Below are 18,737 nucleotides of genomic sequence, written 5' to 3'. Positions count from 1 at the left end.
GTTATACTGCCCCAAGCCTCTATTATAATATCACGAAACGCCTATCTGCTACCCTGAGTCTCCATCGTAATATCATAAAACGGCCATCTAATATCATCCCCTCAAGTGACTGTCGCCATCTTAACAAACGCCCGGCCACCATCGTTCGAGGATATAACTATATCAGTAAATCCACAATCGCTAAGCATATCAGTAGGATTACTAGCGTTCTCCAAAGACACGATTCCGTCTATATCGGCAAGCGGTCCCCCGCCGCCTGCAATTCTACCCCCCCTGGTAAATTCCAGCAGTCCGTTATCCAAGGCTCTATTAGAGATCACCTCAGCGCCGTCTAAGGATACAATAGCAGCTGTCTCGGTAATATCCCATTCACTGGTTGTGACCACAGTAAATGCCAGCGGTCCGTTGTCCGGGGCTCTACTTATTCTAATCTAACCCAGGTGCCCTTATTCGTCTTGTCTTGTGCTATCAGCTGACGGTGATGAAACGTCGATTAGATTGTTGACAAGTCCTCGGCGGTGTTGGGACTGCCCAACGAGGAAGCCATGATGCTCGGGGGCAACCACTCCACCATATGCAAGTTTAGGGCCCAAGAGAAGCGATTTGGCCCGGTCTGGAGGGCCATCCGACGAGCATCCAAGGCACGCCCTGCTGAGAGGTTTTGAGAGGTGCAAGATAGGTGAGAACGTGAAATTGAAAAGGAAAAGCCGTTTTATAAGTACATCTGCCTATAGGCTGTTAGACCCTGCTTGGTTGGCTTTAATGACTGAGCACTTTACCTCATAACTGGTTCCACTAGGCGTCCAACAGTCCCAGTACAGTTTATTTGCTTTGACATGGAAATGAATGTAGTCCATCGAACCGAGAAGAAAGGTGTGTGGGTTGTTTTCATATCTACTCACTTTCACCACGACTTAGCAAACGTACACAGTGCCATAGCCCACCATTCTATTGCGTTAATTCATGCTCAACATTTCTTCACCTGTAACCCCCCACCTTTACACTTCCCTCCTCGTATTCTCCCTCGGATCACTCGACCCAACCTTCCGAAAGCGCGTAATGAACCGCTCCCTTGGCGTCTCATCCCCGATCCGGCGCTGTTTACCCCTCACCATCTTCTCCCACTCCCTCCGCGGCCTCGGCGACAGCGACAACAACCCAAGCCTCCCCCCGGGCAAATCTTCCGGCAACGCGGCCTCAAACATGGCGTTCTTCTTCTCCAGGTACTCTCTATCTGGCGGGTCGTCTAGAGGCAGGTGCTCGTTGCCCCACTCCGCGGTCAGATCCATCGCGTCGATGAGGTCTTCAAGGTCGGAGTAGTTCTGGGTGCCAAGTAGGCTGCGAGCAAAGGGTTCCAGTTTGGGGTAGGGAATGCCGCTGTGGCTTTTTTCGCACAGGTCTGGGTTGGGGTCGACGAGACAATCGAAGGTGGGCATGAGGATGAAGTAGAACTCGACGCCCCGGAGGTGGAAATGCGGGTAGGTGTGCACGAGGGAACGGAGTTGCGGTTGTATGGGATGTCAGACTTCGTAGGTTTCGGTGAGGGGGCTGGAGGTAAAGAGGGCAATGGCCTGGTCGAACTGCTCAGTTGGGACACAGATCTCCCAGTCCTAGGGGTGTCTATTAGAATCATGCTGTATGGGCTTATTTGAAGGGCGACTTACTATCGGAACACGGTAGGAACCATAATAGACAAGCGCTTTGACCCCTACAACGCAGCTAGGAATGCTGTGGTCATCCAAAATGCGGATAACATCGAGCGCTTGATTGACTCCACGACCACAATGAACATCGCCTGGTGTGCCGAGGTGTACTACGGCTCGAACTCGGACGTGCTCTGGTGCTTGTGGGGCGTTAGTTTCCACGGGAGATGTAATGCTGGACTGGATTGTGTCCGCATCCATCACTTCCGACGTTTCTTGAGGCTGCATTTGGTGATTGCGGTGTTAAGTGCGGAAGGGCGTTCGAGAAATGTCAGGGTGTGGGGAGGAAATAAACGCGAATGCCCCGCGACGTAATTACCGCTTTTCGTTGTAGTCTACTTCAAAAAGTGGCATTTAGAGGCCTATTAACTATTTGTCTTGGCTTCCTAGATAATAGTGCTTTAGGAGAGGCCGAAGAGAAAATAACGGGTGTGAAACGTTGTTGGATGTGTTGGCATGTTGGATGTGTTGGCATGTTGGATGTGTTGGAAGGGAAAACGGGGCTATGACCTTCAGAAAACCGGCTGTGATCCAGAGATAAAAGAAACCCCGCTGTATGCGATTCGCTCGCCTTCGCCTTGATTCGGGATCCCCTTATTCTGCTACCGTGCGCTATGTGTCGACCGTACGCGTTCAGCGAGAAGTTCGAAGGTGGGAGTCGGCATAATTGATGATAACTCGTGGGTTGCATAGAGCTGGCGCGACGGGAAATCCCGACTGTCCTTGTTGAGGACAGATGCAACCCGCAGAATGTCAATGAGGGCCGAGAGGAGAGAAATCCGCAGTCCTAGCAGTAGCAGTATGGGTTAACATAGGAGGCAATGATAATCAAAGGGGCTGATAAGGAAAGTTGGAGAATTGAATCACGGAGCTTAATAAAAGATACGTTTCCTTCCACTCCAAGGCGTCCAAAAAGTCGACCTCTGTGATGGATGACGCTCTGGTAATTGAGCGACATGGGAGGCCATGCTTGATGGGCGTCCGCGCAAGTGAGGATTCTCAAGCTTGGAAAAGAAAAAAGTCGAGGCGGAGGTCACAGTTCCAGACCATGATTATTGAGCGACTTGTTGCTACGCCCGTCGACAAGATCGGCCTGGGTAAGCTCGTGATTCTAGTCGCCGTGGCATCTGTAACGCGAGAGATTTCGTAAACGGAGGTTGTTGATCTGGTCGAGCATTGCGCTGTCGCCACGGTCATACTTGAATTGGGGCGGGGAATCTAAGATACCTATGACGTCTTGATAATGTGTGTGCCCTGAGAAAACAATAGGCACGAGATTGGCCAGTCTGGGCGGAGGGTATTGAGCCATCGAGGAAGCTTGTTTATTGGGATCGGCTGAGGGACCGCATGATAATTAGTTTCGATCTCGCTCGGCGAATGATTTTCTGTGGGTGGGATAACCGCTGCATCGCGGTGGATAACGACACGAGCTATGTTTTCACTCTTCCCGCCCGAGAAAGAGTGTTCAGCATTTATCACTGTTTAGAGGGTACTGTTCGAATCGTGGCTTCATAAACGTGGGCAAAATACCTCTCGGTTTCTGACCTCTAGCGTTCAACTTCTATCTGCGTGCCTCGTTGTCCTAATACCCCATGTCCGAAACCTAGGTATCTCTAATGAGCCGTTGCGCCATGCTTCTACCAAACCGAACTCCATGAAACAGATGTCCTCCTGAGGTTACCCTCATTCCGTGTTGAGAAAGCGGCCTTGGGGCTATCTCAAACATAAACGTCCACCTCAACTACCCCACCCGAGCGCCTCCTTTCGTAAATGCTCAATACTGCCGCATTCCACTCTTCCTCTGTGTTGATCTTCTTTCGACCATGCGGGGTCTGGATCACGCACTCGGGAGCGTGGCCGTCGGCCTCGAAGGCGGCCTTGAGGCTCGAAAACGCACCGCGGGAAATCATGAAATCGGTGTGTCGATAGATGGTGGGCGGCATAAAATCGACAGCATCCGCCTTGTCCTTGACGTAGATGTAGTATTTGAGCCTAGCGTTGGCCGGGACCACCAGCTCGCTTTCCTGCTCCTCGCCTAAGCCCATCAGCGCCTCAGTATGCTTGCGCTTTTTGCCCACGGTCACATCTTTGGAAAGGGCATGAAAGAAGGACTGGCCCTCGGAGGCGGCGGGGAAACTCTGGGATGTGTCGGCCGCTTGGATCGAAGTAGCCGGGGTCTGCAGCGGAGCAGGTGTAGGGGGGAGGAACGTGGACGGGGCCCGCGGCGGGGAGGCGGGCGTAGACGCGGCGGGTGCAGACGGGGCCGAGATCGACGGCGAGGGGGCGGCGCCCGAGTTTGCCATCTGGGCCTGAACCTGGCTTTGGACTGAGGCCTCGGCGCGCACTCTGATCTGATACATCTGCTTCTGGTTGGTGTATACTCGATATAGGAGCATAACAAGCCCAGCAAGGAGCCTAGATAGCATCATTAGCACGGTCGTAGCATCTGGGGCGAAGGTTGCACTTACACTGTCGAGTTTTCTGGCCACACGTACTTCCTTTGCGGCGTTCCCTGCTTGTTCTGGCGGAACCAAGTGCGGCCCCAGTTTTGCTCCACGAGCAGATGAAGGCCAACCCTAATGAGGAGTTTCTTGGTGTCTAGGCCGCGCGAGTTGGGGTGCTCGATGTATTTTACCAGGTGTGGTTCTCTGAGAGCCCTCTTGAGCTCGTCGCTAAAACGTTTGCCCTCGGGGACGGACAGCTCAAGGTGGCTGTAAAGGACGTCAACCTTGGTCCTCCGATCTGACTTTTGGTTAGCGGTTCAATGGCTAGAAGCAGTGCGGGGTAAGAGTCTTACTGAGGGTTATGTAGTGACTGAATTCCTCGGCGAGATTCGGATTCAGATGAATGCGGCGGGGTAGACGCACGAAGGAGTTGGTGGCGCTATCTTTGTAGCGGAAGCCCGGAATTTCTGTCGTCAGGAGATCGTCGTCGACCTCAATCGCGTCGTTCGGTCCGCTTCCTGAGTCTTGAGCATTAATTGGTTGTTCGTTGGTAACTTGATCGCTCGCGAAGAGGGTTGAGAGCTCGGCTTCAAGGGCCGCTTCATCAAACTCCTCTTCAGCCAATGTTCCTGACGGTTGAGGGCCGGGTGCGCTAAAAGCAAAACTCTGGGTACTAACCACGAAATCGCCTGAAGTGTGTCCGTCCTGGCGCGATAAAAAGGCGGCAGGAGGATCAGGGATTGTGGGCAACGGCAGTTGCGGAGCCGAGGGAGGGAGGGCCAGTTGCTGCGACGGTTGCGCATTTGCGGCCGTCAGTTCAGCGAATCGACCAGGGAGGGCGAGCTGCGGCACCGAGTTAGTCGCCTCTTGGGGCGGTCGTTGCGGCAAAGAAGTTGTGCGCTCACGATCGAGCGCATGCGAAGACTCGGCAGCGGCGCCGACTTCCATAAAGTGGGAAGTCGGGTTAAGTCCGGCCAGGAAGCCCTCCGCGTCGCCTCCCAGATCGTCGTCGAAATTGTCACCGCCGAAAAGAGAATCTAAGTCGTCGTTCTCATTCTCGAAATCCGGGGGAGAACCAAGTGGAAATGAGTCCGCCATCATGAATCGTGATCGGAATGATAATTGTGCGCGGGGCTCTCGGCGGGCGCATTGCATTGTTTAGGTGAGAGTTGGTGCGGGCAGAAGCGGGTCCGGCGAGAGGAAGTTAACTATCGATTGGGAATTTTTGGGGATGTTCCGAGGGCGAACATGGATAACCCTAACCCCCATTATATAGCCCATATTGCATAGCAAACGAGGCTGCATCTGAACAACAATCGGTCACGTTAGGGCGGAACAATGGAATTTGAGACTGTCAATGATGGCTATTGATGCCAAAAAGCACGGAAAAACATGTATCACATGATAGTTTCAACTACTTGACATCACAATGGCATTGTGGCTCATGACAGACTTTAAGTTCTGTTTCCCTTCATGATGCTAATGAATTAGTAGTTATAGTTATAGTTAACGTTAATTACTTAGTAGTATCAATCGAACGAAATCCAAGGGTCAACAGACTGGGCCTTCTTTCCTGGTTCCAAATTCTCAATTTCGCAATTTTATAATATGATACAAAATACCCCTCATTCAACCTCTGGTGGCTTGCTCCCGTCTCTCTTGACTGCTCGGTCCCCCACGATTGATTTGCCGGCAGGCAGGCCAACCGGCGGATGGGCAACCTGAAAGCTGAGATTGCAAGGGGGGAAACGACATCCAAGGCAATAGGACCGAAGAGGCCGGGTTTTCCGAGGAACTTTCTTCGTGAGCTTCGAGGTCATTTCGAAAGTGTGGTCGGATGTTTGAAATTTGCGACTTTCTCCGGAAGGTCACCTTAATGACCGGGGTACGAGGCTCCTCTTCATTTCAAATTGGCATCAATCACAGTACAGTATCGCTGGTGACATGTGAGTCCGCACAAAACCATCGAAGCGAAAGAAGGTTCCCAAACATTCGGCGGCGCCTTTGATCCCCTGTTCGAAGAGGATCCGAGACGCGAAGAAGCCCATTGGGTCGCAACCAAGGGCTTGGTTCGCTGCCCAGGGTCCCAGTCCAATAAATTGGGTTGATGCCCAAAATGAGGATTGTCGAGGATGCTCTCTCGCCCACACACACTCGGTGCCATGCGGTTTTCCCATTGATGAAATTTTGAGATTGAGGGCCTAAAGCCAGACGTCGGAGGGGCCTAAATGTTGGGCGCGGACCTGGCTGTGAGCGCATGCTGCGCATCAATGATCACGGAATCTTCCTCCTTCCTCTTCAAACCTAGCAGCCGCCAGCAACGGTTATAAATATCAAACGATAAAAAATTATGATTTTATCGAAGCAGAACATGAATTTAATGCGTCGTTTCCCACAAAAACAAACGGCCCATTCGGTAACCCCCACGAGGTCCCTTCCCAACCAAAACTCTGACCGCTGTGACTAACCGTCATCACGAGGTACTTCGATGGGGCAGTCCTTCGCTTCCTTTCCCTGGTCCTCTTCCCCCCGTTGGCGCCAAGGAGTCCCTCATGAGCTTAACAAACTTTCCTCAAACCGTGAAGATCACATTCATTTTGCCACCCGGAACGTCAGCCGGCCCATGGCGAGAGTTGTGTCGGATGGCAACTTTCCCGGATGACCGCAACGCAGCTCCCATTCTCACGAGACAGAGGGGGGGGGGGGACAAGTTGCTCGTTTGTCCCAAGCAAACTACACCCCTCTAAACCCCCAAGGACCTCGAGCCGTTGAATCACCGTTGATTCAACGGCCAGCGGTTTGCCGAGGGGTTGATAATATGGCATATCAAAATCACGCCCCATCACTGAGGAGGGGCTGTTCCTGAAGCGAGCGGGAGTGGCTGAATCCGGTCTTCCAGCCTAACATGGTCCTCACCATGATCATCTCGCGCTCGGGTTCCCACGGGGCCAAACAAGGCATGCTAACTAACTACTCAGCGTAATCCCGAACGGAATCAAAAACATTGTGCCCGTCATCTTGGGGAGTGCCCCAGCCCCCATCGTCACCCCCCACCCCGCTCTCATTCAATCAACACCCCGCCTCTTCGTCCCCTGTCTTCGGTTCGGAGGAGAGCGGTGAAGACGATTCAAGGGTCTCTGAATGGCTCAAGAATCGGACCATTTTCCGGGACATGGATCTTTTTTGGAACCAAAGCCTTCGTGTTGCTGTGTATCTCACCAGCCAGTCGTGTCCGCGCTTGTCTCCTAGGAGGGGCGGATGGTCAACAGGGATAGGACATGTACTCTGTGGTGTGGTGTGTAAGTGGTGCCCATCCACTTCAGATGTGCGGACTGACTCCATCAGATGCAGATCCAGGTCACTCTCCCAGCGGACTCCGCCACCCTAAAGAAAAACTGATGACAGGCTTGACAGACTTGACAGGCATACCATGGGTGAAAAAGAAGAGGGACGCAACGGGACGGTGTCATTGCGGGGCATGCTTCACGCCGCCGAAGATCCAATGGCAAACACAACAAGACACTGCTTACACCTGAATCAGAGGGACTGATTCATCCTCCGTATTCAGCGGGCCATGCTGCCATGGCACTCTGTTTAGGTAACTGCACAGTACACATTTGGTGTGCAGCACTATGTATGTGTCCCGTTTCGAAACGCATGTCTCGACTATCAACCGGGTGTCACCCGGGACCTGCCGCTCACATAACGGCTTATCCACCAATCCCTTTGACCTCGTGACTACCGTTCAACCGTTGACAGGGTTGCCAGCTTTTGGGAGCAGCCCCGGTCCCCCGATCCCAGATCTCAACTCATCCCTCGCTTCAAGCCTTCGCCCACGGAGCCAAAGCCACGGACACTGCCAGCTCTCAGCTTACAGCTTGTAGGCATACCGCGCCGTACCCTCAGCCCCGACTTGAACACGGAAAACAGCACCACCCAGCCTCTTGCTCTCACCCTCGCCCTCATCATCCCCAGCAGTGGTAATAGCCAGCTCGCCACCGCCAATCAGTTCGCAGCAGGTGGCGTTGCGCGTGGGGATCTTGACCTCGCCGATGAGCTCGCCGGCAGGAGAGATCTTGAGTACGCGCGACTCGCCGTACACGGCGTGCCACAGATTGCCCTCGGTATCCACGCGGAAGCCGTCGGGCTCGCCTTGGCCGACGTGGCGGTAGAAGACGCGCTCGTTGGACACCTCGCCGCTCTCGTCGTAGTCCCAGGCAATCACCTCGCGTGCTGTCGAGTGCGTAAAGTACATGGTGCGGCCGTCCGGAGAGAAACCAACCGAGTTGGGGATGGTGAGCCCGGAGCGTGTACGAGTCGCCGCGGTGCCATGGGTGAAGCGGTAGAGGGAGCCTATCGATGCACAAGAAAAAAAGGGAAATGGGGTGTGAGTCCAGTGGTCGTTACGCGAGCGAAGCAGATAAAAAAATATTTGGCAAAGTAGAAAGCATGATTGGCCCAAAGCGAGTAGCTGTGGGTTGCAGGAGAAGTACATCAGGCCACATGGCATGGCTGAGAACGTAACAGGTGAATGTGCGGAAGAAAACAACGGCAACAGATTGCTGGAGAAAAAAAAGAGGTGACGCCTAGCATCAACATCCCTTTCACCATAACCATGCATGTGTTCGTCTCCAAGTGATGTGGCTGTGACCCTTTCCCTGGGTTGAAACCTGGCAGCTCGCCACGTATCTGACTGATGAAACCCCAAGGCTCAAAAGACAACAAGCAAGGGCCAAACAGCGAATCCTCAACCCCCAAAAGGCATAACGGAAACAGGAAACTCACCTTCAGGCTGGAATGGGCCCCTGTTGAAGTCGGTCATGGTACCGAGCCAAAATCGCCCGTTCGGGTCAACCACGCCATCGTTGCTCCGGATGCGGTCGCCCTTCTCGTCCTCAAACTTGGTCACATACTCGTACTGGCCCGTTTTCCTATCCAGCACCGCCAGACCCTGCTTGGCTCCCACTAACAACGCCTCCTGTGGGTCACGGCCCCGGATATCAGCCGTGACGGTAATGGCCTCGGAAAACTGGAGCGTCTTTAGCGAGGAAGGGCCTTCTGTTAGGGAGACGGTATGCAGCCGCTGCTTGATGATATCGACGAAGCGGAGGGTGTTGGTTCCGGGCTCGTAGTAAGGGCCCTCGCCGAGAGAGCAGTGCGTCTCGAGATACGGCTCACTGACGGACCACTGCCGAAGGCTCTGGATCTCGGCCATTGTAGTTGTTGGGGCTATGGTGAAAGCTTGAGGGGGGTTCTTTGGCGGGGCTGTCTCGGGTGAGATCACTCCACACAGGCCAGCTTTCACTTTAGTGGGCCCTGAAGCTTCGAGCGGGGGGTACTTATTATAAACACCAAACAATTGACATCAGGGGAGAAAACGGTCCGCAACTTGCCACCAACAGCAGAGGTCCGGGCCATTTTATGATCTGGCCTCGGCCCTCAGTGCGGAGTCCAAAGGAGCGGCTCGGATCGCGGGGTTGCAACCCCAAACCGTCTAGCACGGATGACGGGCCTCAGATCCGCAACGGCGGTTGATGTTGACAGCCGACGGGAAAACACCGGTCGAACATATTGGTGAACTTTCCTGGAATTCCGTCCCGGGTAAGGGCCGGACAGCCGAGGAGCTGAGAAAGGGAAACTCCTGAGTGGGAATGAAAGCCCTGGCTTATGAGGGGAATGCTTCAGTCGAACTCCAGGCGCCTCAGACTTTGCGCTCTATTCCCGCCATGGACACCTTTTACCTCCGGGTGGCCGGCCCACCACAACATCGCAGCGGAAGCGCAAGCCCCGCCCGACCTCACAACATGAGGACCCTCAAACTGTGCCCCCTTCGATCCGCTCGCAGTCCGGGTCATGCGTGAGGCCGGCAGGAGTGAGGGGGGAGCGGCCGATTTGGATGAGCAGATGCCACGACAGGTTAGTTGTGAGAGGTAAGGGCCGTTGTCCCCCTTTCGATTGTGGTTTTTGATACAAAATTGAACGTTCAAATCTTGAAAATGGAGTGTAGGAAGGAAACCAGCGCCGAAACAAAAAGCACCGCCGATTCTGTGGTTTGTGGCGACTGCTAAACGATGGGGAAAAAGAGATGTTGGCGGAAAAGTCCCCGTCCTGACAGAGAAGCAACCCCACATCGGTTAAGAAACGGGAGCATGCATGCATATCACATGTCAAGTCATGAGAGGAGGAATGACTTGCGTGCTGTGTCGACGGGATGTACAGTGGGCTGCAGCATCCCGCTGAACACGCAGTTCCTTCCCGTACATAGTAAGTGGTGGCCAAACTGATTCGGAAGGAAGGAACGCCCGATGTCCAATTTCATCCCCGCTATTCACGGGCAAGATTTGTCCCGACACCCGCCGGGTGTACGCAGGGAAAAGGCTATCTTGCGGTTGAAAATCGACAAGCCACGTCCAATTGATGATTCAGGTTTGCTGCGGCCGTCATTTGCGGCGCACCGAGCGCCATTTCCCGCGTTGTCCGCGTTGGGGGCCAACGTTAGTCCACATGTACATCGCAAACAAAAAGGCGGTGTTCTTTGAAGGCCCGGGCACTTTTTGGAGAAATGCCAATTTGGAACCGGCCACGAGAATTTCCACGAGGATGAAAAATCGAAAAAAAAAAATTTTTTACCGCACGGACAACGGGTGCGGAACCCCATTTCACCCCTGCATTATTTTCTGTGTTGGACGAGCTTCCATCCTGTCATTGACGTTTGCGAACAGCAGATGGCGGTTCACGGACAGTCCCAGCTTGGTTCCCGAATTGGCACATCTGACAGCTCAAGAACTTACCTGTACACTAACTAGTTAGTGTAGCTTCCTTCCAAACCGGGGGTTCTCTTATCCTCTGGTCCGTTCTGCTGTACGACCGCCAACCGCCGGGACCGCTGACTCGCAGGCGTTCGATGCCGCGTTGGCAAATGGTCCAATTTCTCGGGTATTTCGTGTGCGGGCCCCATGTCGGTCCCTGCGGATGGGGAAACGTTGGGCTTCTCTCGGCGGATTCCAGCGCATGCAAGGGGCCCCACACCCATGCTGCATGCAATCGATGCAGACCTGGAGAAGATTGCGTATGAGCTGGCACCGAGACATCTTCCCTTCATGCATGCCACCTGTTCCCGAAGCCCTGGTTGGGCATGGCAACCCGCCCACCCGTTCGTCCCTCGGTGTCGGGGAGCGTGGGGAGTTGGTTGGCGTTTAGCGACTACTCTTCCCGTCGCAACCCAAATTTGAAAGCGATCAGAAGGGTGGTCCGGTGGACGAACAGTGTTTAACTAAACGGGAAGGAAGCGATCCCGTGACCGCTTACAAGGGCTCTCAATCGAGCTTGCCGTGGGGGTTTGTTCAGCATTCATCAAGTTAGATCGATTTTCTTCTTTTGGGGACATCACATCATCCAAGAGCCCAGGATCCCTTGCACTGGAACTTGGGACGAGACGAACCGGTTGCGCAAAGGGACGGGAGCGGCGAGGGTGAAGACAGCTCAGAGATGGAGCTCTTGGCGGTCGTTTTCTCAACTTCCAGTTTCGGCTGCTCGTCTTCTTTTCTTGCATTTTTTCAAAGTCCTGCTCACATCCCTACCGTTTGAAACGCCCACAATTACCAAGTAAATCCTTCCCTTCCCTTCCATTCCCGTGGCCCACGGCCCACGACTCCTTCGTCATTCTGAGCAATTTTCAAGCCCAGGGTTTGATGCGGTGAACGGGCTGGTTGGTTTTTGGGCGATTCATGGCGCTGGCATCTAACCCCTGCCCTTCATTGCACAGGTTTCGACCTGGACCCTTGCGAGTCGGTGTGTGGTTCTGCACGCCATGACGAACCCGGAGCGGTGTGGATTGTCAATAGTTATTCGGAGTCCACGAACGGAAGAAAGCCTCGGTGCTTCGGCACCTGCACAATACTGTTAGCGAAACCGGCAGCTCACCAAAACAAGGTGAAAACGCCTGCCGACGACCTCGCTGTTCATGCCAGCTCGACGGCTGGGGGCCGCATGCCGGCCGCAGAACATCTCTCGCAGCCGCCTCACTCTCTTGGGAACGGATGCATCCCTTCCTCTCTCTGCGAATGAGCGCTGGCCAAGGCAGCCCGGATCGGCAGCCTCCCGGCGCCCCGCCTGTGTGGACGGGGATCCAGAGAATCGTGCACAGGCATTATCTGCACGACAACCCAAAGTGAACTTGGCAACTTCATCAGGCTTCAATGCCGGCTGCAGAAATTATTTTCAAGTGGGAGAAGTGGTGGGAGTGGTTCCGTTGAGCGACTGGAGAGTTCGCTTCTCCCAGGGCTCTTAGGCTGTTGTCGGCCTTCGCAGGAAGACAGTTCTGCAAGAACCTCAACCTATCCCGCCTCGATTCCCATTGAACCATTCTCAACATTCCATGGGGGTGCGAGTCTGCAGTGTGCGAGCGGAAGCTGGAAAAGAAAGGCAATGAGCTCACGTATTAGACAAGAGTGGTTAGAAGCGTGGGATAGCGAATGTTTCGAACCTTCGAGAGCACACCACCTGATCCAATCTCACCACAGCTTGCCGGGCCGTGTTGTCCTTCGTCTTTTTCGGCAGGCTTCTCAAGGCCTTTTCTTTGCTTTTTGCTCCTCCTCGGCTCTCGCACAGGCCTGGTGGTCCAAGTCGGGGACCAAGGGGGCACTGCCCGCTGGGGAACCGTTGTCGTGAAAGCGGGAGATACAACGTGGATCTGGTGACGTTATTCGAAGCGGCCATCAGGCGGTTCCGCCTTCCGGGAGCATGCTGGCAGGCGCTTGTGTGGGAAGGAGCTAAACCCCCTTCGGCAGCGCCGCTCCTGCTGTGGTTCGAATTCACAGGCCCACAACCCACGCGGGCAGAGCGGGGCCACTTTGGGCGTTGGCAGCCAATCTTCACAATGCGCTTTCCGGAAATTTGGGTTTGAGGGCAGGCAGACAGTGAGGGACTGGCCCATCGGGAAGCTGCCACGCGGTTGGATCGTTTTCTGAAAGACAACGGAAATATTCGAAGCAGCCTCGACCCGGTTTGGGAGCCCGTTTTCTCAGGGGCGGTCGACGCTGGCTGAGAAAACTTTATCTTGCTGAGTGTGTCGTTGGTCCCCAATTCGTGACCTTTTTGATCGCATTGCTCACAAAAACGAGCACTTGGCAAAACACGCCGCCAAATATCACTCATTTTGAACCGGGCACGCCGGGGGGGGGAAACCACCAACAGATACGAATTTGTCTCCTCACTCCCTCGACCTGCACGAGAACGAAAATCTGGCACCAAGAATCTCTTCTGTCTGCAACCGCTCCACCCACCCCATCTTAGCATCCCAGCGCGAACCATAAGAACGCTTTCACCGGGGGCCGGCATCTCATCCCCGCGGCCCGTCGTGGATTTCTGATGGGTTCGACGGTGGATTCCAATATTTTGATCACTCGCATGCCTCTTTTTCGGCCACAGCTTGTTCGACAAGCTCGGCAACAGGGGTGCGGACCGTCTCGGGTCGGCTTTGTCGCGTCAGCATGGTCAAACTCAGGCCATGGGTGATGACGGGCATGGCGGATCCTGGCACACCCCCAAATTCATCTCTCCCAGGTGCCCAGGAAAGAGCAGCGCCTGTGCTCATCAGTGTCATCACCGTCATCGGCCAGCTTGCTGTTCCAAGGCGCGGCGTCAACAAGAACTGATGGTTGATCAGAAGTTCAGAACCCTGGTGATTGCTTGTTATTCCGAGCCACCCCGGACAATCTTTTCCTTCGGCTTTTGCAGATCTCATCTCGCATCCTCTTCTCGTCTAAAAAAGGGCCACCAACGCCCGGATGACGCAGTTTCCTGATTCCTGGCACTCAACTCAATCCCGACTGTTCGGGAGGTCACCTGGCTGCCATGCTCTCGGAACAGCGCGGGCGGGTGTGGCAGAACCTAAACGCCTCCCCTTCACACGGAGCCGCGAAAGATCTGCCACCGACAACCACACAAGGCATCGTGGCGGCCGTGTCGGTGAGGACAATTCTTGTCTGTCCCACACTCTCACTTACCGCTCATCCCCACGGCCCCACGGCGAGGCGTGGGCGTGGACATGCGCGGGTCCCGAGTACCAAATCTAATCGCTCGCGATATCCAAAGGGCTAGGAGTGCTGCGAGCTCATGCTCGTCTGGTAGATGCGGCTCTCGCTCGACAACTTTTAGCGTTTCTGAGTTGATATCCTCCGTACAAGATGTCTTCTGAGTATTACCTGTGGCTGAGATATCCGCCGCGTCATGTTATGGGCGCTTCAAAGGCCCAGGACAAGGGACCGTGCCAAGCTTGAATGCTACCTCTTTTGTATTAGCCGTATGGATTTTCAAGGCGAGCAAAGGCCCGCTCACAACTTGCGGGCGCGATGTGAGCCACATTTCCGCTCAATCGGCGCCGGCCCGTTACCAAGCGGTCTGAACCCAAAGGTTACCTTCTCTGCGAAGACCGTCGTGGACTCCGTAGGATGCCAGGTAACCATTCTCCACCCCCGTCTACATATCACTCACACCCCACGAATAATAACAATAATAAGAAAGTTCAGGGCCGTGGCCGATTTATCGTGTCCAACCAATCTCCAGAAGGAAGCACTCCTCCAAGCCCTGCTGTGGTCTGAGCACCATCCGCCCAGCATGGGGGCCCTGGTTGAGTTTCTGCACCCCGGGCCCTAAGCTTGACGGCTGAGCCCAGTTTCCAGACAAGGCATCGAGGGGTGTGTGATTTGGGCTCCATCAGGACAACCGCGGCGGGCGGGACGTTCACTTCCCCAGAGCACCGGGGTTACGACAACCCCCCCCCCCTTGGGCCGAATAATAATTAAATGGCTTTGCAGCATGACGCCGTTTGGCAGTGGCCCGAGTTCGACCATAACTCTTCCCTTTCAACGGCCTCGGGGGTAAGCTCGCATCCATCATTTTTCTCCCCGCCAGAGAAAAGTGAAAGAAAATACCAAAACAGATCAACGGTCTGAGGGCAAGCGCAGGTTTCCGATACTGAGACATTGACGCCGCCGAAATTTTCGAACACACCCTAAACAGAACCCTGGGATTCGCCCCTCCTCTTGAAGCTTGTCCAAAGCCGGCACCGCGTCTCCTCTGCACACAAGAGTGTGTGGTTGAGAGGACACCCAGTACACTATTTGTCTCCGGGCAGCCCCCTTGGCCCACTCCGGGCCCGGTGCTCCCATTTGCTGTCCCAGACTCGGCTCGAGGAGAGAGAGGTAACCACTGGCTTTTCGAGCCGTAGCATACGAGTCCCCGGCCCATCACAACAACGATTTGAGCGTCGATCGCTGGCCCTCACTTTGGCACCTCTTCTTGGCCCTGGCTCACGTCTGACGACTTGCTTTCCCCCGGTTCGATTAACTGGCGGCACGGATTCACCGGCCTGTGTGGAACACTTGGCTTAACCTGACGCAAGCAAGCACACCTCACTACCCTTGGAGCCCCAGACACGTTACCAGCATATTTCTCTGGACAATTTTCCCAGCTGCGCAGCAGCTTCGCATCGTCATCCTTCCACCCTCCGTCTGCTGTCAACGTGGCCGTGGCCTCTCTGCCCCGAGCATTTGGCGAGGTGATACCCCCCGTTGCACAACAACGCACTCCGTCGCCGACGCTGCCGACGCTGCTGACGCTGCCGTCCGGGCTTCCCGGCTTGCTCACAACTGCAGAGAAGCGCGCACGTCGCCGTTCTGGACCCCGATCTCTCACTGTGGCGATCCAGTCGAATCTGTCGCGGGTCCAAGAACCGGCGCGGAGCTGGGCAGGTGCTGTCTCCTTGCAGCGCCAGTTGGCGGCGCCCTGCAATCAAGGATCCACGCGGGAAGTCGCTCCTGGGACGGCCCGCTCAGGTCCATGTCAGCACCCTCCACGGTACAATAACGAAGGGGATCAGGCCGCGATGTCACAAGGGGACTCGGCGCCTCGTGCCATCTCCCGTCATTCTTCCCGGTCTCCGACAGAGGCAGGAAAGCCCGCGTCCTCTCCCCCGCTTCGACAGACTCATGACCAGCAAGATGGCCCGAGAGCCACGCCACATCGTGACCCCGTTAGCTTTGGCTTAGCTCAGAGCGAGACGATCAATCAACAGGGCGCAAACCGGGTGGTGGACACGCGCGGCGGCTTTAACCCAGCTAGCTCATACGGAGACAGCCCCGCAGGGCAGCAGCACTCTTCATCTCGACCACAGCCTTCGTCAACGGGAGGAGGCTCGCAGTCGAGCATGGCAATGGGTCAATACGGGGCGGACCGATCGCCTTCCCACCATTTCGTCTACCAAGCTTCCGGCTCTTCGACGCCCCGATCAACCGCCCACGTTGCCCCTCCCACGACGTCCCCCGCGGTCCCATCGACGTCGGCGTCGGCAGACCGAGGGTCGCCCCAATCTATGCATCCGTATCCTGTGGCCGCGAGGCGGATTTTGACGCCCAAGTCTCCACGGACTGCGAGTCTGAGCCGAGCTGCGATGAGGACGGTCGAAAGCCAACATTTCGTAGGTAGCCTGCCGCCGCCTGTCCCAAGAGGGCCTCATGAAACCCAAATACATGGCAACGTGCCTTCCCCCCTGGGGTCTTCGCCGCATCTACGGAACTCAGCTCCTGAACATGGCCCGACGGACCCCCCGACGACCCGGCCGACATCTGGCCTGTCCAGATCGCTGTCGCATCCCAACCTGAGCCACGGCGTATCCCCGGCACCTCCGAACGAGCTACTACAGACAGCAGGCCATAAGCGCGAGCATAGTGGACGCCCCGTTCTCTCTGGCCCTCCATTCGCGGCTCCGCTCCCGCCCAGCCATTCATTTAGTACTCCAGCGGCTCCGGAAGATTCGAGATGGGGATCCAATCTTCTCGGCTCCATGTCCAGCGGTGCAGCGAGGAACCTCCCGATGGTAGAGGGCCAGCCGTTTCTGGCTATCACCCCGCGGCACGGCGAGGAGATTGTGGTCGCGGTCGATGTACATCAGGGATCTCGTCAGGCAGACCAGAAACGCCAGCGTAACGCCGGGGCATCAGCAAGGTTCCGGCAGCGGAAGAAGGAGCGAGAGAGAGAGCAACAGGAGGAATTTCAGAAATTGGAGAACGAGAATCGGGACCTGGAGCGAAAGAACGAGGCCCTCGTCAAACATTGTCAGGACCTCGAGGCCGACCGAGACTTCTACCGGGAGAGCCGGAACCGGCTACGGGATATCATTTCTCGGATGCCCAACGGCCAGGAGTGGATCGATCGGGAACCGGCCAGCCCAATGCTCAGGACTGCGGAAGGGCCTTCCGCCTCTGAGGGCAGCACCTTGCTTCACCAGCCTCCGCCAGTCCCTTCTCACGGGCACTCCCCCAGACAGCACCATCACCAACCTCCGTTCTACTCCCCTCACCTCCATCCGCTCTCGCAGCCGCACCCCCCACGTTTGGGTGCCTACGGGGATTCTTCGCTTGAACCCCCAGCAAGGCGGAGGAGGACGGATTCCGAGCCCCAGCTCCCGACCAGCTCCTACAACCTCATGACGCCAACATCCCTTCCACCTATCACAGGTCCAGGCCTGGGATCTGTGTCTCTGCCTCCACATGCCTCTTTTGCGATCCCCCCTTCACCACACGTTACACCGCCACTAGGAGCGGCCCGACTGCCTCCATTACGCTTCGACCAGTCTCGTACTCCGTCAACAACACCGCCTCCCATCCGAACCGCCCCACCGCCGCAACTGAGCATTCCACCACCGCACTCTGGTGACAACCCATATGTTTCGACCCGGAGGCTGCCGTACGAGACCGGGTGGGCGACTGATCCACGTCCAGAGGGGGATGGTAGCGGCCCTAGGTGATGGGACACTGACGCATCGATATATACCATACTTGCTGGGGAATTCATATCCGCGGCTTATGTCTGCTATACACCATTGGCTTCGACTCATTGTTATCGCCTTTCTTTTTCTTGTCAATCTTTCGGGGTTTTCTCCTGTCATCAACTCTCCCCACTTCTTACATTAGAGAATGTTACAGCATCTGCCTGGGCAACCAGGAAAGGCCTTTTTCTTTATTTCCTTTCGGATAGAAATTCGGGGATGAACCAAAAAGCTGTTTCCTTCACTAGGTCTTGGTTTTCACTCTCTTTTCTTTACACTCCTTTTCTATTGTCTCTTCCGATTTGTCCTTTTATCCAAATTTTGTCATGCTCCCCCCCAACCCACATTCATACATACCACTTACACACACACGCACACACAAACATCTGGCTTGAGCCACCTCATGGGCATGAAATTATTTGTCAACTAACTAATCACACAACCCCCAGGCGTTGTTCAGCATTTGTATGCGGTTGGATGTCCATCTGATGTTTGTTTATTCAAGGGGTTAGGTCCTTCAATCCGGGCGCTGGGGGCTACTGTCAAGGGGGGTCTGAGATGGTGGAAAGGCGTTTTGTTTTTCGGCGTCAACTCCGACGTACCGGTATTACTTGGTGTTATGGATTATTTATTTAGTCCCTCAGTATATTTGGGCGGCATCAGTGTATATTTTTCTTTCCTCGTCTCTCTTTTGTATTCTGTTCGGTTTTCATTCGCATACCTAGCAGGCCGGCGGGAGCATTTGCTTGATACCAGATTGGT

General features: G+C 55.1%; 4 protein-coding genes across 4 annotated transcripts; 1 reads left to right on the top strand and 3 right to left on the bottom strand.

Moving 5' to 3' along the window:
- Nucleotides 1-998: 998 nt before the first annotated feature.
- On the bottom strand, nt 999-1,436 carry C8A04DRAFT_32162 (uncharacterized protein; the record flags this gene model as incomplete). The annotated part of the gene is made up of 1 exon (XM_062781998.1): nt 999-1,436. The coding sequence occupies one exon, from the start codon at nt 1,434-1,436 to the stop codon at nt 999-1,001; it is 438 nt and encodes a 145-aa protein (XP_062633717.1).
- Nucleotides 1,437-3,421: 1,985 nt separating this feature from the next.
- Nucleotides 3,422-5,245, bottom strand: C8A04DRAFT_15052 (uncharacterized protein; the record flags this gene model as incomplete). The annotated part of the gene is made up of 4 exons (XM_062778340.1): nt 3,422-3,839; nt 3,912-4,118; nt 4,172-4,445; nt 4,519-5,245. The coding sequence occupies 4 exons, from the start codon at nt 5,243-5,245 to the stop codon at nt 3,422-3,424; spliced, it is 1,626 nt and encodes a 541-aa protein (XP_062633716.1).
- A 2,773-nt stretch (nt 5,246-8,018) lies between these two features.
- Nucleotides 8,019-9,362, bottom strand: C8A04DRAFT_32160 (uncharacterized protein; the record flags this gene model as incomplete). The annotated part of the gene is made up of 2 exons (XM_062781997.1): nt 8,019-8,500; nt 8,933-9,362. 2 exons carry the CDS (start codon nt 9,360-9,362, stop codon nt 8,019-8,021), a joined length of 912 nt encoding a protein of 303 aa, XP_062633715.1.
- A 5,236-nt stretch (nt 9,363-14,598) lies between these two features.
- C8A04DRAFT_39999 (uncharacterized protein) lies at nt 14,599-17,954 on the top strand (the record flags this gene model as incomplete). The annotated part of the gene is made up of 3 exons (XM_062784788.1): nt 14,599-14,742; nt 15,918-17,544; nt 17,578-17,954. 3 exons carry the CDS (start codon nt 14,599-14,601, stop codon nt 17,952-17,954), a joined length of 2,148 nt encoding a protein of 715 aa, XP_062633714.1.
- Nucleotides 17,955-18,737: the final 783 nt, after the last annotated feature.

This window comes from Dichotomopilus funicola (assembly GCF_033296635.1).
Source record: "Dichotomopilus funicola strain CBS 141.50 unplaced genomic scaffold C8A04scaffold_81, whole genome shotgun sequence".
Taxonomy (NCBI): Eukaryota; Fungi; Ascomycota; class Sordariomycetes; order Sordariales; family Chaetomiaceae; genus Dichotomopilus; species Dichotomopilus funicola.
Note: the sequence above shows the minus strand (reverse complement) of the source record. Positions and strands in the feature narration are given on the sequence as shown.